This window comes from Coccinella septempunctata, chromosome 8 (genome assembly GCF_907165205.1).
Source record: "Coccinella septempunctata chromosome 8, icCocSept1.1, whole genome shotgun sequence".
Lineage (NCBI taxonomy): Eukaryota > Metazoa > Arthropoda > Insecta > Coleoptera > Coccinellidae > Coccinella > Coccinella septempunctata.
This window is the reverse complement of record NC_058196.1, coordinates 1364683-1391778: the sequence shown is the minus strand read 5'-3', so window position 1 is coordinate 1391778 and position 27096 is coordinate 1364683. Positions and strand designations below refer to the sequence as shown.

The window sequence follows — 27096 nt, the reverse complement described above, 5'->3', positions numbered from 1 at the left end:
TCAACATTTCATCCCTGCTAACTAATTTTCTAGGAACAACAAGCTTACCGTTCATTTCTTGTTGATCGTCTGGCCACGTTTTATAAAAAACCTATTTACAGCTACTCCTTCTGGCCAAAAGGAGGGATTCATTGCCTCTTCTAAAAACTCTGTGGGAATGCAGACTCTGAATGAGGAATATATGTCGGGTTTTCTTGATGTTAGTTTCTCATATGAAATAACAGGAATCCGCTGATCAAAGAAGTCCTGGAGCTCTTTAACTGTAGTTTCAGGGCTCAGCCTGGAGATATGTAAGTGTGAAAGTGGCTTCTTAGGAACCACATGAAGCGAATTTGATTTTAAAGTACCAACTATGGGTTTGAGTTTGGAGATTTTCCTGGTCGTGACAGTCTTCTTCGAAGGTGTATTGATCACTACTTCCGGATTTTCGTGACTAGTTATGCTTTTTAATTTATGTTTTTTTTTCGATGTAACGACAGTCCATTCAGATAACTCATTTTTAGTACCAATGTCTCTCTTCTGTTCGTCATTTGTTGCAACAATTTCCATTTCTGTATTTCCCGATTCAGAGTTAAATGAAACATCTGAACGAATTGGTATGCTTGATTTATCTGAGTCAGAGAGGGAATTCCGTACAGGTGGCATTCCGGAAATATTCATATCAGCTGGTGTCTTGATAACTTTCTTTAAATTATTGTTGGCACATATTTCATTTGATAGAATTTCAATTTGTTTACTTTGTGCTGTTATAATGTTTTTCAATGATTCGATTTCCTTAGTGAAATATAAGGTAATTTCATCAACAATTTCCTGTTTTAGAGCTAGGAAATCTTCCCTAGTAACTGGAAATTCAGCAGATCGGGATGTTATAATCATACTTTTGTCACTTATTTTGGCTGAAAAACATTTTTCACAGTTCCACTTAATTTTACCAGCATCTTCTCTAATTTTGTTGAATTCTTCAATGGATATATCAACACACTTGATATGAAAACTACTATCACAATTAGAACAATTTATCGAATCGTCATATCGATTAATCTTGTTTGAACATCGCGAGCAACAAATACCTCGTCCGCTCGACATGATGAAACAATTAAGAAATTCATAGTATTCAGTACTGAATTTCCTCAGAAATCTTTGATGTTTTCTTTTTATTTAATCCAAAATCGTTGTGAAGAAAGGTACTGACATCTAGGAAATATTAACTTCATTTTCAAATTCTTATACCAACTGCTGTAATTTTTTTAATGTGAAAAATGCTTACTAAGCCAAAAATTCGTTTTCATTTTAATGTTTGTTCACAAGGGAATCAGGAAGTAATCAATTATATTATGGCCGAATTAAGTAACAGTTCCTCTCTATTTCCTAAATAACTTAACCAAAAAAATGTTTTAGTTCTTCAAGACTGAAATGTTCGCAGTAGTGGAATTCACCACGAAGGAGGTATTTGTTGTACCCCTAATATGGATAAAGGACAGCGAGAACTGCCTGTGGCCACCAAAATGTACAAATCTATCAATAAATAAAATGGTGCAAGCTTTAGAAATACCAAAGCCAGAGTGGACACCACACCCAATCCGAAAAATTCATTTCACATCTGGTTAGTATTTTGTCATAATATATTGAATATATTTCTCATAATAGATTAAAGAGTTGAAGACAAGGAATATTCCTTGTCTTCGACTGGTCAATCTGACTTCGAGAGTCTCTTCAATTCATTTTTTATGTAATGATTTTATATTATAGAAAATATCACCGATGCAAGAAGGAAAATGGATATAATCGGTACAGTTTCCACAGATAGCGGGGCTGTTGAAAATATCAAGGAATCAGCGCAAATATTTGCGACTGAGTAAGATGATGACCCTGGAAATATGGAAGTTATAGCTTATAATGTTTCAATCTATTCCAGAAATGAAGGTGCTGATGAAACGTTTCAAAATACAATTCTTGTAGATATGACATCGTGAGTTGATTGATATATGTTTTAAATTATTTACTGCTTGCCATCAATACATCAATCTCAAATAATCTAAGCTGAATTTAATGAATTCAACTTCTTCACAAACCTTCCAAACAATTAAAAAAAAAAAACTTTCAAATTATATAATAGGAAACATGAAAAATAGTTCATCGACGGTATAGATATAAATAATTTCTTCTCTTACTTGAGCAATTTTTCATTTTTTCAGTTTATCGAACACTGGATCGAGATCGTCCAGCGTTATAAGCTGTTCGAGTCCAAGAGCATTTGGACCATCGAGATTTTACGAGAAAATCATGATCCGATTAGAAAGTATTTCTGAAGAAGTAGCGCAGAATACTTATCGCACTCAAGAAATTCTCAGAATCTTGAGCAATAATCAGATTAATCAAATGGCGAAGCCCCCGGAGTTTCCCAATATGCCTCTTAAGAAGACTCGTGATCTGAAGGCTTTGGAAGAAAAGCTCGATGAACCACTTTATGCCGATTATTTAGTAAGTACTAACTTATCGTCTCCTCAAATAGTTTTCTTTCTCACACAGAGATGTTCTTTAGAGAAAAAGACTGGCGACATTGGGTGGCAATACTATAAAACACGCCACAACGAATATGATAAGATACCTCCTGACAAATAGATGTGCCAGAAAATTCAGTTGGGCTGGCCAAAAATCGAAACAATCGTTTCAATCTTTAAAATGCTGCAGAATATTGATTGGTAATATTAATAGTATTTGCATCCATGTTCATCAAACTGAAGAAAGATAGCAGGAATTTGGACACTTATTATTCAAAAATTTTTATTCAAAATTTGCCGACGTTTCGGAGAAGCATTTCTCCTTTCTCAAGGGGATGGCACAGCGATGGGCGCACCGGAGAGCCCATCATTTGCTGATATAATCATGCACGCTCTATTCCGTTATGTATTATCTAGGTTGAATTTCGTAATTCCGTTAATAAAGTTGTATGTGGACGATACACTTCTTCTTGTACCGAAATCACAGATAGAGACAACATTAAGTGTGTTCAATTCCTATCATCAGAAAATAAGATTCACCCTTGAAATGGAAAAAGATTGCAGCATTCCGTTTTTGGACCTACTTATTGTTAGGGAAAACAATAAACTCATCACCAACTGGTATACTAAGCCCACACATTCGGGCAGATGTATTAACTACTTGTCCAACCACAGTTATAGCCAAAAGAGAAATGTGGCGTTCAATCTGGTCAACAGGGCTGTATCACTCAGCAATGAGAGGTTCATACCACAAAATTTAGATAAGGTCACGAAAATATTACGGAGGAACAACTTTCCACTTCACTACATCAAGACCATAATTAACGAGTACAAAAGAAAACAACAACGGGAGTATGTCACACCGGGATTGGAAGAGCCTTCAGCCAGTAATGATAACAGTGTTAGGAGATTCACTAGACTGGTTATGTATCCAGGGCTGTCATACCAGATAAACAGGGTGTTTCGTGAGTACAATGTGACAGCTGCCTTTTACAATAAGATCAATGTAAAGAAGAGATTCTTCACTAGGCTCAAAGACGACACCCCCATCCTGAAACAATCAGAGGTGGTATATAGGATTCCGTGTGGTGACTGCGAGAGATGTTATGTGGGCCAGACCAAGCAGTTGCTCCAGGACAGGATCAGACAACACCAAAATGACGTAAATAAGAGGAATAAAAGTACACAGAGGACGGCACTGGCCACACATGCAATAGTGAATTCACATAGTTTTGACTTCTCAAATGTTTCCATATTGGACAAAGAATCAGGCTATAATAGAAGACTGATTAGTGAAATGATACACATACAAAGACAGTGCACGGTGAATGTTAGAGAGGACACGCAAGACTTAAGCTCGGTATACCATAGCCTTATAGCTAACATGTAGTTTTGCTCGGTTTGTTAACATCTTTGTGTAATGTACTGTTTGTTTCATCTTAGTGTAGATGGCGTTGACAGCTGTGACACACCACTAACCCGGAAAAAAGAAAAAGAAAATGTATTCTGTGTTAGTCCCCCTTTTTAACCTCAACTCTTATGATAGTCTTCCAATTTACCCATGCAGACAGAACTCAACAAAAAATCTTTCTAGAACAACAATTTTGCGATAATATCTGGCGAATGTCCAACTTATTTTTCTCATGTTTGACGATTCGAAAATTTCTTCTTTAAAGTAGAAAAAAATAAGGTGAGTGCTTTGTCATGGCTTTCGTCTCCTATGTTAACGTTAATTTTTACTTTTTTCCCACAGCCTTGAGAAAGGAGAAATGCTTCTCCGAAACGTCGGCAAATTTTGAATAATAAGTGTCCAAATTCCTGCTATCTTTCTTCAGATTGATTGGTAAGTTGAAAATTGCAATAACCTTCGGAACTATTCGTACACTGAGCTCTTTTCCTGAAAAATGCCAGATTCGAATATCCACAAAAACGGACGAATATTTTTTCCTTCATACAGTTTCAAATTCTTTTAAATATAGAAAAAAAAACTCAATCTTAAAATGTATATATCGTTTTAAAGATTATGCATTATTTTCTATAGAATTTTGAAATTATTCTTTTCCTGAAAAGATTATTTTTTATGCATATTTTCTCGACTTGTAATTGATATTGAATCAAAAAACATTTAGCTAATTGTACTTTGTGTTGCTTCCAGAGGCTGTATATGTTCTTTTTGAACGCGAAGCGCAAGCAGACTTGAATGATGCCGTCATAAAACGGACCATTCAAGACTGGTTGAGACTAGCAAATCAACGCTATGAATATGAAAGGAATAAAACCAAATAAGTGATAATTCCACCTATTTTTATTATGTTTTTTTTTTAATTTTATGAATTTTTGTTATGTTTTTGAATTATATTTATTTTTGTTTTTTTTTATTATAAATATATTTATTCATCAGAACCTGTTTTTTCTCTTCCAACTCCCATACGATCTGTCAACCATTCCGTATAAATATAAACTCACCCATCACTAATCTATTGATTTTCAAGTGGTCAGATTTTATAGATATGATAGAAGATGTGGATCTTGAATCTATGGAACGTCCATTTTCTTTCAAATGTGAAATGAATATGTCTAGTTAAGAGGTCATTAATATCACGTTTTTTAAATTATATATATATATTTGGAATATAATTCCAAAGTTGACAACAATTAGAGGACAAAAACTATATATACAATACAAGGTTATTCTAGAAATATCTAACAAACGTTCATCTTTGATCATCTAAAATAGGTGAATACTCAAACCATCTTTTTCAATAAATAATAATCTTTCCTCTAATAGAAATCCGATTTCTTCAACGATAAAGACAATGCTCCAAAGTCTAAAGAAGATCTTTGGTGCTACATGATTTAGATGTCCTGATTGTCCATGTTTTTCAGATCATCTATATATTATCAGATTGTTGATCAAAGAAAAATGTCAAAAATCTAATGATATATAAACGTTATCGAATGATTTTAATGAAGTACATCCTCAGACGTCTATTATATATCAAACAAAATACCAAATCAGGATAATCTCGAGAATATCAGAAAACGTACTTGTTATAACAAGATATGATAATTAGAATTACGTCGAATAGACGTCTAAAGAAGTGATACTTTTCAACGTAAATCTCGCGGACATTTTTCCGTCGAATCTAGGTTAAAAGTTCGATACTTTCTGATGTTTTATAGATCATCTAAAAATCTATAAGCTATGGTCTATAAGATGTTTTAAATATGTGTGTGTGTTGTTTGGGTTCTTGATGCCTTCAATTCCTTCCATCCACGTTTACAGTTTACTTTGGAGACGGAAAGGAATAATTCATTGCCTTTTCTTGATGTTCGTGTCCTCAGGTCATCGTGTTGTTTAAGAACTGATTGGTACCATAAACCAACCTTCTCTGAGAGATTTTTGAATTTCAACTCTCAGCATCCTTTCACTCAAAAGATTGATCTCATAGAAAATCTGAAGTTTAGAGCTACTCATTTAGCCAGCACAGAGTTTCACGTTGATAATATGAACAAAATTAAAAGTTTTTTGATTAAGAATAATTATCCGGTATCATTGATTCGAAGAATCCTAAACAAAAATGATTCAACACACCTAAAACCACTACTAACCACAGCTAAAGATATTTTAAGATTCCCTATATACAGGGTTTATCTGAAAGGGTGAGTCAACTCTTAAGAGATCAAATCGTTGAAATTGCCTTCAAACCAGCCAATACCGTCGGGGGATTTTATTCCAAGTTGAAGTCGAAAACTGCTCTTGACTTAAAATCTGGTGTTATCTATAGTAGCCCTTGCAGAGAGTGTAACAAAGTATATATAGGACAAACTAACAGGTATCTGAGAACAAGATTGACTGAACACAAAAGATACTGTGTTAATATACACAATCCAGCTAAAATGAAAGATAACAACACTGCATTAGCTGAACATTCTTTCAATGAATTACACTCGTTCGATTTCGATAGTGTTAAGATACTTGATTGCCAAACTAATTTGAGTAAAAGGTTGTTTTGTGAAATGCTGGAAATAAAAATGAAGTAAATTCTCTCAATAAGAGGAGTGACATTGAGAATTTGAACACGGCCTATTTCAATATAATGCAAAGAATAAGAAATCTCACATCTTAACGTAACATTAGTCATATTCATGTGTCTACATATTGTTTCCTTCCCTTCTTGACATATGATTATTCACGTTGAATATATTTCATTTTCATTTCTGATTCGAGTCAAATTCCGTAGTATGCCTGTTATCATAACATCCCTCAATTATTTATTACTGAAGACAATAGAGACCAACTGACAATGTGAGTAGCTTCAATTTATTTCATTGAAGGGACAATAATAAATACTCTTTTTATATTTGTTTATATGTAACCAAGTCGTTAATTTGTTCGATCTTTTTTTTTCCCTAACCCTTCATTAATGTTTGCTTGCTTTAGTTGTTTGTTCGTATACAAAACTTTCTATATATGTTTCCTTCCTAATTGTTCTGATATTTTTCTTGTTGATTTGTAATGCTACCTTCTTTAAATAGCGACTTAATGTGTACCATCTATTGTAGAGCCCTGAAGACGATTTTAAATAAATCGAAACGTCGGCATTTTGTTAAATTGAGTCTCTTTAACCCAGACCAACAAGGACCCTCTCAACAGTTATCAAATTAAAATAAGGTCTTTAAAAATACGTCAAAAAAAAAAATTAAGCCTAAAGTAATCGAATTGATATTCAATGACGACTTTATTGATGAAGTCCAAAAAAATTTTGATATACAAAATCCAATTTGCAATCTCATCAATACCTGTCAGAGCGCTGAAACGTCCCTAGCAGATGCTGTGAATCTTTGGTTGACATTGAAGGTACCAGAAATTTTCGTAGAAAAACTGAAAAACAGGCAAGAGATGGCGCTTAACGTGTATGCATTAACAGCGTACTTTCTTCATCCGACATATGACAATTCGAAGCTAACATCTGCTTATACTATAAAAATAAACGCTTTCCTATTCAAACAACTCGACCAAAAAGGCATAGAAGAATGGGACAAATTTAACACAAGATCAGGTATGTTGCATAAGTAATCAAAACTATTTTTAGGTTCATTAGAAGCTATATGGAAAAATTGTTGAAATAAAGTACTTAGCACTCCTAATCAGTAGTGCTACTTAAACTTCTTCATTTTCCCTTCTTATATTATATTTTTTCAGGCATATTCGGAATTCTTTTTGAAAAAAAGGTAAACAAGCCTTTAGTATTTTGGAGGATGGCCCAAATGGAATGCCCGGTCCTGGGCAGCTTGGCGCTCAAGTTGCTCAAAATTCCTGCTTCTTCTGCTCAAAAAAACGATTGTTCTCTAACTGGGGATACTTACACACCCCTCTACGAAATAGATTATTTATCATTCGAACATTCTGAAATGTTGGTTCACTTATATTTCACCCTGCAGCGTGATAATACTGAAGAAAATTTGGATCCTGATTCAGCATCCAGTTTAAACAGTGACGTAGAAGATTAAATAAACATTATATTTTATGTTCATAGCTGTGAATATTAATTTTTTGTTCGTGTTGAATTTTTTTTTTCAAAGTTTTATTAAAATATTAATAACGTTCGACTTTGAATGCAGCAATAGTTTTTGTGCTGAACTGCTGTCTACTTTGTTGACATTGTCGACGTCACTTTGGAAGTCGACGTCGACACCGTTGTTGACGCGTCAACAATTAATTGTCGACATGACATTCTCGACGTCGCCCAACCCTGCCCCGACCTCACTTTCAATTTTAGAAGTGGTACAACGTATATCATCTTGTTGTTCGCTGTAATGCTGGTGCGAGGTCTGTGGTCATGGCTCTCATTTTCAACACGATCACGACCCTCCACGAATTGTTTATGCCATGCAAACACTCTGGCTCGCGACAGTGTCTCTTCCTCGAACTGGGCAGTCAATCTCCCCAAGATTTCGGCCATATTTAACCTCTCTTTTCCTTCCGACCTCTTTATATTGTTTGTTTGTGTTTAAGTGTCTGTACCAAAGATTGAGTAACTGAGTTTTCCCATTTTGAAAAATTGAAGAATTAATTGAAATAAACCAAAATGGCAAAAGAGTTGGCTCTTCAAATTTTTCTAAAGAAGAGGAACTCTTGCTAGCAAAAGAAGTGCTCAAGTAAAAGAACATAATTGAATGCAAGACAACGAATAAAACTTCGAAGTAAGAATTAAATATCCTATATAAAATCGAATTCGAGCAATGATTTTTCCTTCGGGAAGAAGCATGGAAGAAAGTCGAAGATGGCTTCAATACTAAAAATTTCCACTTTAGAAGTTTACAGCAGTTGAAGGCCAAATTCGACAATTTGAAGACAAGGGCCCGAAAAGAGGTGGCTCAGCAAAAAAGTTATTTATATGGGACTGGTGGAGGCCATTCCGTTAAAGTTTTAGACCCTATAACCGAAATTATATTAGAAATAATAAATTTCAAAACTGTTGTGGGCTTCCCAGCCCTAACAAACAGTGACGCAGCAATATGCGAGCCAATATGGGTAAAGCATCCCTTAATAATGACATTACTTATTTGTAATGCCATTACTTGCTTTGTTCCCATAATTTTAGATCATCGTAACATTCAAAATCTTATACAAATGTTTTTATTTTCATTACTTGTATAGGTACATATGTTATGGACAAGATTGAATTTGACCACAAATTCTTCATCAGTGAGTCCAACTCAACCGTTTGAGGCCATTTTTGGTCAATATGGAAGAATCCGTTGGGCATTAGAGTGGCACTCAGTTCAAAATTTTAATTTCTATATAATTTACATTTCAGATACCAATTTCAGACAAGGAGGAGAATCAATTGCTGGATTCAAAAGACATAGTAATTTGTACATAACAATCATTTCTTCCTTATATATTTACATGTTATTTCAGAACCAGACAGAGGAAATCAAAATTCTAAGCGTATGCATTAAGCAAGCTTCCTCACATGTAAGGATAACATGGACCTGAAAATATATATCACCACGTCTATGAGGGATAATGACTTGTAAGTATGTAATATTGAAGTAACAAATATGCATGATATTTGCGGAATGAACGAATAGCAGAAAAGTAGTGCCACCTATGAATCCCCTTCTCCCGATATAGTGGTAAGCTCAATACTCTTGATTTTATGCATACCTAACAAATTTTTTTCCACCAGTTGAATGAGCCAGAAAAAAGAAAATGGACTTCATATACACCAAAAAATTTAAGAGACAAAACCTGTTCAAAATTAAAGGAAGGTAAGAGTAACCAAAACAGGAATGAGGAGAGTGCTGGGGAGAAATATTATGAGAAAAAGTTGGAACTTCTCATCGAGGCAGAGGAAAGGGCAATGAAGAACATCGGCGCAAGTTGCTTAAACAGTTCACTCTGGCTTTGTAGGAAAATAACACACTTCAACACATATATCTATTGCTGTCAACGTCAATATTTTATTTCTTCTGAAAACACCTCTGCAAGTCTCACTGTATTTCATTCTACACATAACTCTGATTGCACACTTTTGTGTTTGAAATATTTTGTTCAAAGATGTACAATTTCGCCAGTAAACAATGCCATATGATAGGGTTGACTGAAAGTTGGAATTGTATAGGAGCTTCAGTGTATCTTGATGAATGTGGTATTTCATTACATTGAGGGTATATATTATGGTGTTGAGTTTTCTATTTGGACGTTCCACTTCCTATTTGAGTCCAGCCAGATTCCTAGAAATTTCACTTTTTCTGTAGTGTTTACGGTAGCGTTATTCAGGGATATGTGTTCAGGTATAGTATATCTACTTCTGTCAGTATGGAATATGGCAAACTCCGTTTTGTTGATATTAAGTTTGAGTTTGTTTGAGATGCACCATTTCTCCACTTCTTTCATAATGGATTCACAATTATGTGTCACGCTTTTAAGGCTTCTTGCGATTGTAATAGCACTTATATCATCAGCATAAATAGTAGTGTTAAAATTGATGTGGTGGTTATTTGTTTTTATCTCATCTGGTAGATCGTTGATATAGGCAATGAAGAGCAATGGACCCAATATGCTTCCCTGTATAACTCCCATTACGATTTGTTCCTCTTCAGATAAGTATGTGTGATTCTCAGTTGATATAATTACTTTCTGTGCTCTATTTTTCAGGTAGCTCTCTATCAATTTCAATTGGTTGTTGCGAATTCCACATTGTTCTAGCTTTTTGAGCAGTTTGGTATGGTCTACACAGTCGAAAGCTTTTGACATGTCCAGAAACAGTGCAGCTGGTATATTTCCACGATCTAGTCCATCAAATATCATTTGCGTCAGTTCGTACATTGCTGTTTCAGTACCTACTTTTACCGTTTACAAAACCGTGTTGATGCCTTAAATGATGCTTCTTAAAGAACGAGATTAATCGATTTGCTAATACTTTCTCGAATAGTTTTGCCGAGGATGACAGCATGCTTATCGGACGATAGTTATTTAGATCTTCTTTGCAACCTTTTTTGTATATAGGTTTCACCACTGCCATCTTGAGTGTCTCTGGGAAAATTCCTTCTGTAAAAGCTTTATTCATGATGTTTGCTATTATGGGTGCAATTGGAGATATAGTTCTTCTTATTATACTCATCGGGATGTCATCGTAGCCTCTAGAGGATTGGTTTTTTATTTGTTTAATAGTTTTCACTATTTCTTCTGGAGTCACATCAAAGATGAACAATGATTTCTCGACTCTCTTCGTGTTAATGTTACTATCACTATTGGGGTACTTATTGTTTATGCTTGGAGCCTCACTGAGAAAATGTTTATTGAAATCGTTTGCAAGCTGTTTGGGATTAATCGATGATGAGGTGAGAGAGAGTTGAGGCATTATTTGTGTCTTTGCTGAGTTCCTTGATAAGTTGCCAGGTTGTTTTGGATTTATTATGAGATTTTTCGATTCTGGCTGCAAAATGCTTGTGTTTGAACTTGGAGATGGTTTCATCATATTCCTCCTTAACTTTCTTGTACTCTCTCAGTAGTTCTGGTCGATTTAAGGAAGCTGTGTACAGAATGTCCAACTTCCTTTTTATACTCTGAATACTGGGATCAAATGCATATATTTTACGTGATTTATTAATTTTTTCTTCAACATAGGAAAAGTGCTTTTCGAATAGTTCAGAGTATATTTCTGAGAACAAATTCCACATACCGTTGATATCCTTGTCGTCAAATTCAAATATTGCATTCCAGTCTACACAGTTTAGATCTTCAATGAATTTCACAATTTTGTTTTCGCTGAATTTCCGCATCTTCTTGATCTTACGCCTTTGTACTTGATTGTCTTGATGTTTAAATTCATACTGTATTGCACGGTGGTCATATAAGTGTATGTGTGATAAGTTTGTCCTACATTGATGTTGGTAAGGATGTTGTCTATACATGATTCGGAAAATGATGTTATTCTTGTTGGTTCTTGCACTAGTGGGTTTATGTTGTATGTTAGCAATATAGACGTTAAAGTGTGTGTATTCTTATCTGATTCATTTAGTGTATCTATATTGTAATCACCTACCATAAGGAAATCCGTACTATTATCCTTATTCAGAAATTCAAGAATCTTCGTAAGCTGTTCAAATAAAATTTCAAAATTCTCATAAGGTGGTGTATTCGATCTGTATATGCATATAATGATCAATTTTTTGTAGAGACATTTCATATTCTGGAGCTGAGCATTCAATTACACGGGGAACACTCAGTGCATTGATGTCTTTTCTTTTCTTGCATTGATTTCTGAGGTTATTTTTTACATATATGGCACTCCCTCCAAGCTCATTTATATTTCTGCAGAAACTTAAGACTAGTTGATATCCGTATAGTTTTTAAGCTGCTAGTTGCTCATATGTTTGCCAGTGCTCAGTTAGTAGGGGAGAGTTCCTTTGAATCGGACGGCCCATGAGCCGGACGCTACAGTTTTCTACTACACTCGATGGTAATTTAGCACCCTTTACGTAAATCCCATTTTTGCAACAAGGCGCGAGCCACAGGGGCGGCCATTTTTCAAGAGATATCGATCGATGTTGCAAAAATAGGATTTACGTAAAGGATGCTAAATTACTATCGAGTGTAGTAGAAAACTGTAGCGTCCGGTTCATGGGCCGTCCGATTCGAAGGAACTCTCCCCTACAATAAGATCGAATGCTGTGTTGTTTACAAGTTCTTCTAGACCGTTGTAGGATGTGGATAATGATTGAATATTTAAGTACAATTGTTGAATTTTGCGTTTTGTGTATTTTGCAACTGTTTACTCGTTGATTCTTTTTGTAGTGCTTCTGATTTTTCGAAATAAGTTTCGGAAGGAGAATTCCCTTATAACAACTCCCTCTGGCCAGATTTCAGGACTACAGATCGAGTTATACGATTCCTCTGTGCTTTTTCATTTTCATTTACTTCACCAAGGTATTCTTCGATTCGTTGTTCCGTTATGTCCTTTCCTTATATTTATTCTGCCCACGTATATCCATCTACGTTTGGCTGCTCCTTTTATCATTGAGTTATTTGTTTTATTTGTACCCGTGCAGATTACGCTATTTTTCGTTTTGTTCTTATTCTTGTATTGGATTGATTTCTATCCCATGTTAACCTGTGTTGATGTTCGTTCCTTGTTTTGAATGATTTGACGTTCGACGTCTGCGTGACCTATTTGACTGTTAGCTGATTTATGACTTGTGTAGTCAACTTAAGATGTTGGTAGTTCCAATGTTCCTAGGGCTGTCATTTCTGCGTACGATATTTTACTGTCAGCTCTATGTTCTATCCTTGTGTTCTGTCCTTGTTTAGGTTGTTTATTATCTTCTCTTTGTTCTTGACCTCTGCTTCTTTCTCCTTTGTTTACGTTTTTACCTTAGCTTAAATTTTCGATTTCGACATCCTGACTTTTTATTTTATCCATCAGTAGAGCGTTATTTTCCATCATCATTTTGTTCTTTTCTTGGGATTCTTTGAGCAACTCTTTGAGGTATGTTATTTCGATGTTAATGATTTTATTCTCGTTTTGGAGTTCACTAATTTCTTTCGCCATTTTGATTACATTGGCTTCTTCATGTCTGCAAATTGGAGATTTTTGATTTGCAGCCTGTTCCATACACTTTCGGTGGAAAATATCCCAACACCTATAGCACTTCACAGGTTCCACGTCTTTTTTCTTGCATTGGGTCCATTTATATTCAGTTCCTCTGTAATTTTTAACAGACTCGTTTTCACTCGCGTCTTCTTCGCCCGCCATCTTTTCCGAATAACCCTGATTATTATAGCAGCCTTCCGAATTGACGAGTCTATGTCTTTTCGAGACAAATAGATATTGATTTCTCTATTCGCGAATTACTTTTCTTAGATTTCAGCAGCTTAGAGGTACCAAATTACATGAGTAGCTCTGTTATCGACCATTGTCTCTCGATTTGTACAATAAATTGGCTGGAAATAAATTCCAAATCATATCAGTAGAGAAGTCATCCGTAATTATATTCATAGATTAAACTTCAATGAACAATATTGGACTATTGAAGGAAGAAATAATACTTCCAGTTTTCATAGATACGATGGGGAAATGATAAAACATTTCGTCGAGAATGTCGAGGGACTGAAAATTGGTTTTAATAATCAACTGAAGGAATGTGAGAATATGAAATCAGTTATTCCCAAACATATCATTCAGAGAGATACTTTCAACTGTGGAGTGTATTTGTTAAAAATTGTATTAATTTTTAACCCGTCTCAACTCGGTGCCCAACTCTATCAACTCTGTGCACAACTCTATCAACTCGGTGACTGCGTTTATCGTTACATGCTTCTGTGAACGTAACCTTAGAATCGCTGTCAATCAGCTGTTCATAAAAAACCAGTGAAATCTGTTGAATCTGTTCAATTCATTCTCATTCTATTCTAGATTCTTCGTTCGCTCAAGTGTATTGTAACTTGGTGTGAATTGTTAACGTAGTTTTTAGTGCACTCTCAACTTTCTCAGTCAACTCTGTAACGAGAGGGTAGTTTTCAAACCTACCCCCTCATTTTAGAATAATTATTTTAGTTTTCATTTTTAAATAATTTTGTTTTGAATTAATTTTCCGAGAAATATTTTCAATTTCCAATTCAGGATTCCGACATCGTTCGGAATTGTAAACATACCGTACCGTTTTTATTCCGTTTTTATTTCCTAAAAACGATGTCGCACCGTATAAAACATCCTGAATTGGAAGATAACCGAGTTTTTTTGTTCGCTAGCACAGAAAAGTCGAAATTAAAACGTCTTCGTCGACGCAAATTTACCGAATTTCGACTGTCGGGCACATCTGATTTCCGCACCCCCCCCTCCCTGTGGGTATAAAATCAGATGTCCCCCCGCAGTTCACTCACTTCCAAATTAATTGCCGTCTGAAATTCCGAGTGACTATCCGCCGTGATCATTTGCTGTCAATTTGATTTTTTGGGCCTCTTGAGAATTGCTTTTTTTTTTGTTTTACTTTGGGGAATTTTAGAATACGCGTTAGTTTTTTTTTATTATTATTGCCGTTGTGAGTGAACTACCCATTAGAACCAGAGGTAAGACGACACTCCGTCCTTTTTTTTTATAATATTGGAACTTCAGCCTCCATTTCTAACCTTTTTATACCAGAGTTTGAGTTCCACCCCTACTGTCAATAACGTACCCAGCTGGTGTGGATACCCGGGGGGTACCGAAGGCACTTTGGGGTGGCTCACGCTTTCCTGAAATTTCTCGTCTTACTTAGTTCCACCCCTACTGTCGTTAAAGTCCCTGCTGGTGTGGATACCCGGGGGGTACCGAGGACACTTTGGGGTGGCGCACCCTTTCCTCAGGTCCCGTTTTTTAACACGTTCCTGTGTTCACCTCTACGGTTAGGGAGGCATTCTGCTGGTGTGGATACCCGGGGAGTGCCGAACGAGCCTAAGGGTGAGCCGTCGTAGTTCTGTGGTTTCATCCCCTAACCTGGCTGAAGTCCGATATCTGTCCGTCAAGTGTACGTCTCAGGTTCTGGCTGGCGAACTAGTCCGTATACCCCCGTATAACTGTTGAGATCGGATCCCGTGTCATTCCGTCCGTTTTGCCCTGTGAATCTCACTGATTTCGAGTCACTGTAAGAATTTTGTAATAGTGCCATTTGTGTCCCCCTTTTACGAGTCGACAAATAAAAGTTGTATACGTTGATTTTGACTATCATTGGGCGTCGCTAACACCCTAGACACCAGGGAACCCTGTCTCCGGCTAGTAGCTGCCAGGGTAGATTTGCTATTCTCCCTTAAAGAATAGCTGGCGCTCGAGTACACCGAGGAAAACCCGTTTCAACTCAAATTCAATAATATCATTTTATAAGAATCACTCGATTAACATCTCGAAGGTACAATACTTTAGCCATTGTTCTTTCAGTTTAGGAGTGTTTTCCTTCCCTCTTTCCATTTACTTTCCGCTACCTAAGAAAACAACAATATTTAGGAGTCCAATTTTAATATTTCCTTTTATTAAATATATAAAAGGTGGTCCTTCAAATACACACATAAACACAATCTCCAATAGAAGAAACATTTCGCAAACTACCATTCCCGTCGTTCCATCGTCGTCTTCTTCTCCAATTTCCAATGCACAATAAGTGTCAATGTAGAAAGGTTTCCTTTAGTGAAACAAACAACGGTTTTACTTAACAATGAAGAAACACCATTACCATGGAGCGAAAGAATTATGAGTGATATTACGAAATAATTTTTGAGATGTTTTGGTACAAAGAAGAGAAAACACTAACAGAGCAGATATACCCACTGTTTCAAATGTAACCGTTACCAATGATCAATGATGAACGAACAATTTCACCATTATCTGAAGAAATTAAAGAATCAACAGTTCGTTTGGAATATAATATATTTCTCCAGATATAGCGATATTCTCAAAAATTAAATCGACAGTTATGAGAAATGCAAGTGTTCGGAATCCCTGAAGGTTCTCGAATATTTGATGAAATTTTAGTTTTCCTTTTAATTCGTTTCATTTAGAATATTTAAATTGTATCATCGACCCCTTGTAGCTAGTTTATACAAGTGCGCATTTATTCATTCTCGCAGAGAAAACACATGGAAAATGACATGAGAATTCCATTCCTGAGTTTGAAGCTTCTGTGTGCATATAATATATCGACATAAGATATACCATTGCCCTCGTCACATTAATTTCGGCTTTAATCGCCAACCATAGTGGTTTCACCCCCTTTGTCGGGAGTAAACTATATTGTTCGTCTTCTGCGAGTGATAAGACACTTCTTAGACACTTTTCGACTGATTACGTTCTGGTGAACGGAATAGGCCGCCGAAGAATTACCCCGTGCTGGATAACGGCAAAGAGCCCTTTGACCATCTTCGACGACACCATCAATATCAGAAAGACCTTTGGTAAGTCGTTGATGCAATTTCGCGGTTTTTCATTTCTACTACGCATTACGCTCTACCTTTGGAAAACTAAAAGAGAACTCACATCATTTTACAACCAATTCTAGAGCTATCGCACACATAACATTTGGTCCTTCGGAGTGCCGAATAGACGGAGTTTGACTTTGTGTTTAATTGGGGTGGTTTTTTTGTATTAAGTACGAAAAACCGACTGAAAAGATCTCGAAATCTTCACTGCCTCATATTTGCTGCCAGACAGCATCAGATTCAATCAATATACATCAGTTCGGTCAGTTTCATAACATTTCCGCAAAAATTTATGTGAAATTGACCCGATTTCCAACTTGAAAATTCATATCATATTGTTCCGGAAATTCATTGCTCCATTTCACCATTTTGAAAATTTAATACGCAGAAAATCGTTACGACTGTAGGTGCGCAGATTGGTTTTCTGTCAGTTTCAAATAAATCTCGTTAGTCATCTGTTGAATTTCAATGTCGGATTGTTTAGACTTGGTTGGAACGTTTAAATAGTTTTTATCTGTCATACAATGGACAAACTTAAGAAATATTAAACTCTCAGAAAGGCCTGTTTATCTGATATAAGTATAATCCACTCTCAAGCAGTTAGCGCCAAAACTGATACAACGATTTGCACTTTGTTCGAAGTACGTTGTTCAGAATTGGATAGTATTCGTGGGGAGTTTTTGAAACTACACAATAATATCATCGGAACACTTTTAACAGAAGCAAATTCCGATTTAGAAGCACAAAATGCCATCCGTGAAGGAGTTTTGAACGAATTCTTTTTCATTAAAAGTGTTTATAGCGATATTTTCGAAGGTCATTCCAATAATACGTCGTAGGTTGGAATGAACTCCACTATGAATGTTTCAAATCTCTCGACGTCGCATATACAACCCCCAAAAATTGAATTGACTAAATTTCATGAGGATTATAAATCGTTTCCTTCTTATATGGATTTGTTCAATGCTTTGGTTCATAATAATCCTGCTCTTGCTGAAATAGAAAAGTTCAATTATTTGATTTCCTCATTGCATGGTGCACCGCTGTCTTTAGTACGAACCCTCTCTTTAAGTTCTGATAATTACATAATTGCATATGAGAGCTTGTTGAAACGATATTAGAATACTCGATTACGTGCTCAAGCTCTCTGGCACGAATTAGATAATTCACCTAAAGTAAATTCTGATAATGTAATGCAACTTAGAAAATTGCTTGATACATTTTCCGAAAACGGCATTGAAACAATTGAAATTTCTCACCGAAAGTTGGGATTTTTTACTATTTATGATGCTACCTACTTAAACGTTCAGATCATGCCATTGTAACTCGATTTGAACTGGAGAACCCAACTACGGACATACCTAAATTTGAAGAATTGGTAACTTTTTTACATCGTCATTGTTCAACTCTAGAGACTCTCAGGTTCTCTGCGACCTTGATCAAAATGAATATAATTTGAATGACAACAATAAAGTTACAAAATCTCATGCAACTTATAACAATTCTCGGTCTAGAACCACGAAAACATCGGCAATCCTAGCCAGCAGATCAGATCCTAAAATTTGTTTATATTGCAAAATAACTCATTCAATTTACCGTTGTAATTCTTTTATTTCCAAATCACCCTTCGAAAAATATAATTTTTGCCATTCGTCGCATCTTTGTTTTGATTGTTTGAGTACTTCGCACGATGTTCGCTCTTGCAATTCTCCCTATAAATGTAAAAAATGAAGCTGAATAACTCGCTCATTTGAACTCGTATTCGAAATCTGTTGTTACATTCTACAGGCACTTTTTAAAGAGGAATTCGAAAATGATATTATTAAATTTTTTGATACAGCGATTTTCGAGATACGACAGGGGTTTCTGATTCTTCAAATGTAAACTATTGTTGAAAGTTCTTTCATCTTGCTGCAATTTTTTCGCTGATTTCAAAAATGTATTATATGTCGCTATTCACATGAATGTTACACGAGAAAAAAATTCAATATTTTTCCTACTTTCCGATTCTCTGTTGAGAGAATCTGGCTCTGGCTTACCATAGCAACCGTTAAATATGCATTATATTTTGTGAATCGGAGCCTACAGGATTGCTTATCTTACGATGGTTCACAATTCGAATACTACCGTTCACAGAAGTACCTATTTTTTATCATCTTACTTTTGTAAAAATTATAATTATAGATAGCTATCGTATTTCATTTATATAACTTACTCTTTAAGTTTCTTTCATGAATAGAAAAACGATAATTGAATAAATTTTCTTCTTTAATAATCAGACGAAACTCTTTTACTCTCTTTCAAAGGATATCGATCTCGATATCGATATATAAAAGAAATAATTATTTGTCAGTCGGTGATTCCTATCACAGCAGGTTGAGTTCACATAGGATTATGTAGAGTTCACGAACCATAATGCATTTTCATCGGTCGCTATGGTTACGCCAGTTTACTGAAAATTCAAAAGTGAATCGAAAAGTAGGAAAAAGTATTGAATTTTTTTCTTATGTTATATTCATGTGAATAGCGACATATGATACATTTTTGAAATCAGCAAAAAAATTGTAGTAAGATTAAAGAACTTCCAACTATAGTTTACATTTGTAAAATCCGAAATACCTGTCGTATCTCAAAAATGACTGGATCAAAAAATTTACTAATACAGTGGAACTCTCCTAACTCGAACTTCCCTATGTCGAAAAATTCTACAAGTCGAATTTTCTACAGAAACAAAAACGTTTTTGCAACATCACCACGTATTTTTTTCTCTATAAGTCGAATTTCCATAACTCGAATATTTCTAAAACTCGAACTGAAATTTGGCAGTAAACGAGGCGGCAACCAAGCATAACTCGAACTCCTGAGAATTACCGAGCGGAAAACCGTGGACAGGTCCAAACTTGTTTTTATGTTTTTCTTAGTTTCCTTACATACGTCGCACGGCGCACGCGCTCTATCAGTTCTAATTCGCCAACTTTTTGAAATTTGAGAAAGGCTTTGTATTGGGTGATATCAGTGGTGAACAAAAATAGCATTGAAGCCGAAATTTACTGTTTAACGCTAAAGGAAACCTCGAAATTGTAATACATCTTCAATACATATACATTTATGTATACGTACGTATTATGTTTAATTCAAAAACCAATTCAATGAATTTTTCCGTAATTCGAATTTTCCATAACTCGAAGTCAAAGTACTGGCCCTTGGAGATCGAGTTAGGGAAGTTCCACTGTATCATATTCGAATTCCTCATAAAAAAGTGCCTGTAGAATGTAACAACGTTTTTCGAATACGAGTTCAAACAAGCGAGTTAGTTATTCAGGTTAATTGAAAATGACAATTTCACAATTTTCGTTCATAACTCAAAATCTATAAACGTTAGGCTGGATCTGGTTTCAGTTTTGGATTAGTCAAGAAAAAAGAGCTCAAGGATGTGTCGTCCGTTTTCTTCTAGCTGCTTTAGTTCTCGAGATCCCTTCAGTAGACAACGAATTTTGCCTACCCTGTACAGGGTGTTTCATCATAAACCGGACAAACATATATGGTCGGTAAATGACATCGGGAGAATCATTTTTGCCTTATGACATATACCCCGTTTTCGACGCATAAGCGGGATACAGGGTGTTCAAAGTCGTATGTGAGCAATATTCTAATGAGTGTGGTTAGTTATGTATAAACCTCAAAGTAACGGTTTCTGGTCACATCGGAGTATTTTTGAGTACTCAATTAAAAATAGACGAAGAACTTAATATGTATTTTTCAAAATGGCTAAAAACCTTCAAAGTTCGTGATTTTTTTTTCGGTTCCCGAATTGAATTTCATTTTCTGAATGAAGATTATTTTCGAACATTTTCCGTGAAGAAATTTTTTCATAAATCGAACAAAACTGCTTTTTTACATGTCTACAGCGAAAAAAAAATAACTGACCACACTCATTTGAATATTGCTCAAATACCACGTTGAACACCATTTCGCTTCTGCGTCGAAAACGGGTTATATGTCATAAGGCAAAAGTGATTCTCCCGGTATCATTTACCCACCATATATGTTTGTCCAGTTTATGATGAAACACCATGTATAGTTTAACTGCACCGTCTGGTAATCCAGCAAAAAAATTGGTTTAGCCATTTGAAAATAGTTATTTGTGCAACCAGTTGGAAAAAACAATATTTTTCGAAATGTTTCTGCGCAACGAGCGAAGAGAGTTGTGCAAAAGAACGCGAAATACGAAAAATAGTGTTTCCCAACGTGTTTCACACAATATATGTTTTATTTGCGAATAGGATTATGAAATCAAATTAAACGTACCAAAAACGTCTTCAAAAGCTTCTCTAGGAGATTTTTTCTAAATCGTCTAGTGACGGAAATTATGTAATGTTTTACTACGTTACTAAGAAAGCAAGTATCGTTTCATCATCAGTTGCAAAATATTTTACTTTGCGTAATTGGTTGCGAAAAAATGTACAATTTTATGCCATAAGATGGTTAATTAAAAACTGAAATTGACATGTCGGAGCATTCCGCTTGAAATAACGCAGTTATTGATTTTATCCTTGTTTAACCACACACTATATACAACTACTGCAAGGAGCTATAAAGATAAAAGACAAGAGGCCTAGCTCTCTTATGGGTCTTCTTAGTATTATTCTTCTTCTTCTTTCTCCCGATACTAAATTCTGTTAATTAGCGATGTCGAGATTGAAATATAGCCTAGCTCTCTGTTTTCGTGCAAGCAGTAAAATTCAAGAAGCTGAAAAATCTAGAATACTGTTTTATACCCACAAACTTCATGGCTTATTGACAGGAAATTAAACTGAATGTTTCAGACACAGAAATACAAGCTTCTCCATCAGAAAGAAGAGACAGTTCAGAAGGAACCACATTACCAGATGATCATGTTACTGATCATAACTCAGAAGTATCGAGAAAAGAGGATGCTGATGAGCAAAAGAATTCAGCAATTACTGGTAGGCTACAAATATATTTTCATAGTGGAATTTTGAATAAGGCTTACATTGCTCTGAATTCTTACTCTACTTCTATCTTTTTCTAGAAATATCTGGTTCAGATGAGAATAGGAATGGTCAAGTAACCGAATCTTCAGATGATTCATTTGACAATTCATCATTCACTGGTATAATATTATTTATTGTTCTTATCGTAAATCTTCGAATAAGGAATACTTAGCCGAGTTTCTAATTAGTGGAGCAAACTTTATGTTTCAGAAACAGAAGTGTATGGAAAAAAAAGTCCTGAAATTACTGGTTTTTTAGACGATTCAGTCGAAGATCCAAACTTTGAATTCGCCAATTTCTGGTAAGATATGATTATTTTTCAAAGAATTTCTTTGAGCAATGGTGTTATTGAATAAGTGCGAAAGTTTTAGAGGGCGATTCCTTGGCTGAAATTCAAGCTCTTAGACCCAGTCTTAAGTAGTTACATGCTGTCATGTTCTATTCTGAATTTGTACAAACATGACTTCATGTTTCAGAATTTGAACTGTTGGTTTCACGTTCAACAATTACAGAAGATAATCCGAAGCCCCAGCAAACAGGATACACTAGTTCAACACAAGAAGTAGAGGAATCCCAAGCATTACCTGGTAAAATACGGCTTGATGTTATAATGCCCATTCAAGAATGATTGACATCCCAGTAAGCCAGCTTAATATCTGGTCACAAGAAATAATAATTTCTGTAGTTTCAATTACAACAGAAATACATAAATATAACCTAAAAAAGTATTTGAAAAAAAAAAAGAAATATCTCAATTCAGTGCTTATTAGTCAACATTCGAAATTGATACAATTATATATTTTCAGTTTGTTCAATCAAATTAAGAACATGAAAAGCAGTACAAAATTCAAATCATCTTCGGTCAGTGCAAAGATTCACATACAATCCGTCTATAGATCACTGCTGATTGTCAAAACCATTTTGAATTCCGCAACAAAAAATCCTTACTTATGGGCTATTACCAACTTGAATTAGATTTTTCATAGCAACCCGAGATGTCAATCATCCTTGAATGGATTATTCTAAGACTTAAATTATCCATATACTGAATTTCGGCTCTTACTGTTGCGTAAGGGAAAGCGCCCACCAAAGTAGCGTAACACTGATATGGCACATACCTGACAAAAGTGATGCATAATAATAACTGGCACTTCACTCAGATATGCGATATCTAAAAATCATGAATCATCTGTATGTACCATGTCAATGCTATGCTACTTTGATGGGCGCTCCCACTAAGACACAAAACTTTAGTTCACATAAAAGACAACATGGAATCACTTTCTCAATCTTTTGCACGTATTTGGCAACACCCTGTACATTGCTCTTTTCTGAATTCGTAAATAATTAACAAAACTTTATGTTTTAGAGATTGAAATGCTGTTTTCACGTTCAACAATTGCAGAAGATAATCCTAAGTCCCAGCAAACTGGATGTACTGATGATTCAATGATCAGCATGAAAACTGGTCCAACAAAAGTGATAGAAGATGCCAAACACCTGGTAAAATGAATTTTATATTAAGGCTTATAAAATTTTAGCTCTTTTTGTTGTGTGAAGCCCACTCCTAACAGCCGAAAATTCTCTCAAGAATTATCTACAGAATTTAGGCAAGAAAACGGCAGAAATCATTTTGTATGCAACTTAACCCATTCAGTCCTAGTGGTTTCACTATGAAACCACCTCTAATAATATATATTCCATGCGTCCCTATGGTTACATCTCAAAACAGCTGCAACAGTGGTAAGTCAAAGGCTTCCTCTCGGATTGGGTTGCAATAGTTCTGCAAACTGGCGCTGTACAGCGTGTAAAGTTGGTCTTTGGTGACAAAAAAAAACTGTTTTCTTGCCTTCCACAAGAAATAATAATATTACTTGTATTATTAGTTGAATCCTGGTCGTTACATGTAGAAAACACTATTTAAAAAAATTGCAAATAGATATTCAATGAAATATATTGAATTTCATGTATTCTCGACCTCAAAATATGAGTTTATTTTGAATGAGATTTTTTAATTTGGGCCTGAAAAGGGTTAACATTGAATTGTATGTACTGAAAGTACATATGTAACTTCATGTTGTATGAGAACATCTTCGGCTGTTGCAAACGGGCTTAAGATTCTGATTCATAAAAAGTATAAAAGTGACCTAAGAAAGAGGGTAGAGACCTTTCTATTATCCCTTATCAACTCTAACTTTGCTAGTGAGTATCTTGAATAAAAAAATAATCATGCAGGAAAATTTGGTTGCATTTTATATCATTATTTCTAAGAAACTGATTTGTAAAAGCCTTTTATCGTGTAATATCTGTAACGGTTTTATTTCCGTATTTAAATATATCTTTTAAATAACGAGACTGCTGGATGTATTAATTTAATTTATTATGGAACACAACTGGGTAACTTTATTACAGGCAGGTTCAACGATGACTGAACGTTGACTTCGATACAGAACAATCACATACATACAACATGTGTATAACAAGAAGTTTTATACTATAATCAAATGGCCTCAGCCTTAACAATATCCTTACATCCCCCCTTTTCAGTTCAAAAATATTAAATTCCTAAAATTAACAACACAAATTAATATCAACTACTAACAATTGAAAAAATTAACCAAAATTTTACAAATCAAATATCTAAACCTAATTTGGAAATCTATCTGGTTTTCTCAACAAATTTCTATCCCTCAAACAATAAGGTGAAACTTTATTACAATCAGTATTTGCATAATTATTACAGTCACTATTGTTTTCATCAGAGTCAGAATCACTTGAAATATTTCGATATATAAAGTGTTCCCTATTCCTTCTGAATAATCTATTATTTTCATCTGAAACCAAGAAAGACCTAGGTTCATTACACTTAGAGACAATTCTACCTTTATTCCATGAATTATTTTTTCTAAAAAAGATATTTTTATTCTTCTTTTCCTTCAAAGGTCGACTGTTACGATCATAATAAAATTTTTGTTTAGTTTGACGGTTAATGATATTTTGTCGAAAGTTTCTAGAATTAATCAATTTTGGTTTAAGTAAGGAATCTTTTGTTGGAATTGTATCCTTGAGACGTCTACTTAAAAACAACTGTGCAGGCGACAAACCAAGATCGGGTATAGGAGTGTTACGATATTTGAGCAAATATAAATTAATGTTACCATTATCAACACTTTATTTATTTAAAATACCTTTACATATATTTACAGCTTTCTCAGCCATTCCGTTGCTTCTGGGGTAATGTGGACTAGCAAAAATTAGTCTGACATTATAGTCTTCAGCAAACTTTTTAAAAATGAACGAATTAAAGGGATTATTATCAGACATTATTTTGTTTGGAAATCCAAAAATAGCAAACACTTCCATAAGGCAGTTTATTACGTCTCTAATATTTTTCGATTTTATAAATTTAAAGTCAATCCATTTGGAATAGTAATCGATAATCGCAAGGTAAGATTTATTTTTGAAATCGAAAATATCAATGCCTATTTTATCCCAAGGCCTATTTGGTAACTCATGGGGTAACAATGGCTGTTTTGCATTTTTATTTTGGAAATATTTACAAGTTTCACATTTAAGAATATATTCTTGAATTTCTTTTGACATACCCGGCCAAAATAAGCATTCACGAGCTCTAGCTCTACATTTATTAATACCAAGATGACCCTCATGTAGTTTCCTCAACATTTCAGTTCTCATGCATTTAGGTATAATTAATCTATCTCCATAAAATAACAAATCCTCACACTCAGAAATTTGATCTCTAATGCTTTGATAAATTCTCAATTCATCAGGTAATTTTCTATAATTCTTCCATCCATTCCTAAGACATTGCTTTAATTTAACAAGAGTTTCATCATTATTAGTCAATAACGTTAGTTCAGATAATTTTTTATCAGATATAGGCAATAACTCTTTCAAACTGTGAACATGAATTTCTTCATGATCTCTAAATGTAGGATCTACCAAACTAGCACGAGATAGAGCATCAGCAATGAACATCTGTTTTCCTGGTAAATATTCTACTTTTAAATCATATTTCATTAATCTATATAATAATCTCTGTAACCGAGAAGATACTTTATTAATATCTTTTCTGAAAATATTGACTAGCGGTTTCTGATCAGTATGAATTCTTACTTGCCGACCATATACAAAATAGTTGAACTTTTCAACAGCAAAGACAATAGAACTCAACTCCCGTTCAATATTTGCATATCTCTTTTCTGTATCAGACAAAGTTCTAGAGGCAAATGCCACTGGCTTTCCATCTTGCATAAGGCAAGCACCGAAACCATCCATAGACGCATCACACTGTATGATAACCTCTTTATTGACATCAAAATGTGCCAGAGTTGGAGCTTGTATAATCAAATTTTTAATTTTATTTACTGTTTCCGTGTGTGTTGGTTCCCATTGAAATAAGACATTCTCACATGTAAGCTGTCTCAAGGGCGCTGATACCGCTGATAAATTTGGACAAAACTTTCCTAAATATTTTATAATATCTAAAAATCTGAGCAATTCTTTCTTATTAGTGGGAATTTTCATTTTTTCTATAGCCTCAGTTCGCTGTGGGTCTACCTTAATGCCTTTCTCCGATATGATAAAGCCTAAAATTTTTAACTCTAACTTTTTATACTGAAATTTATCTTTATTGAAAGTTATACCATATTTTTTTGCAATCTCTAAAACTTTATGTAATTTTTCATCATGCTCCTCTTCTGTCGAACCTGAGATAATTAAATCATCTATATATATACCATCATCCAAAACATTACCGAATATTTCAACATTCTTGCGTTGGAAAATTTCCGCGGAAGTATTTATTCCGAAGGGCAAACGAAGAAACCTATATCTACCATATGGAGTAGCAAACGTACACAATTTTGACGATTCTTCATCTAACGGTATTTGGTAAAAAGAATCTCTTAAATCTAATACCGAAAAATATTTCTTATTATTCAAACTAGCCAATATTTGATCGGGAGATGGAATTTGATAATGCTCGCGTTTCAAACATTTATTCAAATCGGATGGATCAAGGCAAATCCTTAAATTTTTGTCTTTCTTTTCTGTGATAACTATATTGTTAACCCAATCAGTTGGCTCGATTTGCCGA

General features: G+C 34.7%; 1 protein-coding gene and 1 long non-coding RNA gene across 2 annotated transcripts; both read left to right on the top strand.

The window, feature by feature from the left end:
* Positions 1-2201: 2201 nt before the first annotated feature.
* LOC123318584 lies at positions 2202-4794 on the top strand. The gene is made up of 3 exons (XM_044905257.1): positions 2202-2481; positions 2543-2702; positions 4657-4794. The coding sequence occupies exons 1-3, from the start codon at positions 2284-2286 to the stop codon at positions 4785-4787; spliced, it is 489 nt and encodes a 162-aa protein (XP_044761192.1). The 5' UTR covers positions 2202-2283; the 3' UTR covers positions 4788-4794.
* Positions 4795-22127: 17333 nt separating this feature from the next.
* LOC123318598 lies at positions 22128-25136 on the top strand. The gene is made up of 3 exons (XR_006538378.1): positions 22128-22278; positions 22454-22564; positions 23347-25136. It is a non-coding gene; the product is annotated as an uncharacterized LOC123318598 (long non-coding RNA).
* Positions 25137-27096: the final 1960 nt, after the last annotated feature.

What these genes read in the sequence shown, in the direction of transcription:
- LOC123318584 (XM_044905257.1), top strand. Translation starts at nt 2,284, where the DNA reads ATGATCCGATTAGAAAGTATTTCTGAAGAAGTAGCGCAGAATACTTAT. An exon ending in CACTTTATGCCGATTATTTA is followed by an intron (nt 2,482 to 2,542) that starts GTAAGTACTAAC and finishes GATGTTCTTTAG; the next exon opens with AGAAAAAGACTGGCGACATT. An exon ending in ATGCTGCAGAATATTGATTG is followed by an intron (nt 2,703 to 4,656) that starts GTAATATTAATA and finishes TGTTGCTTCCAG; the next exon opens with AGGCTGTATATGTTCTTTTT.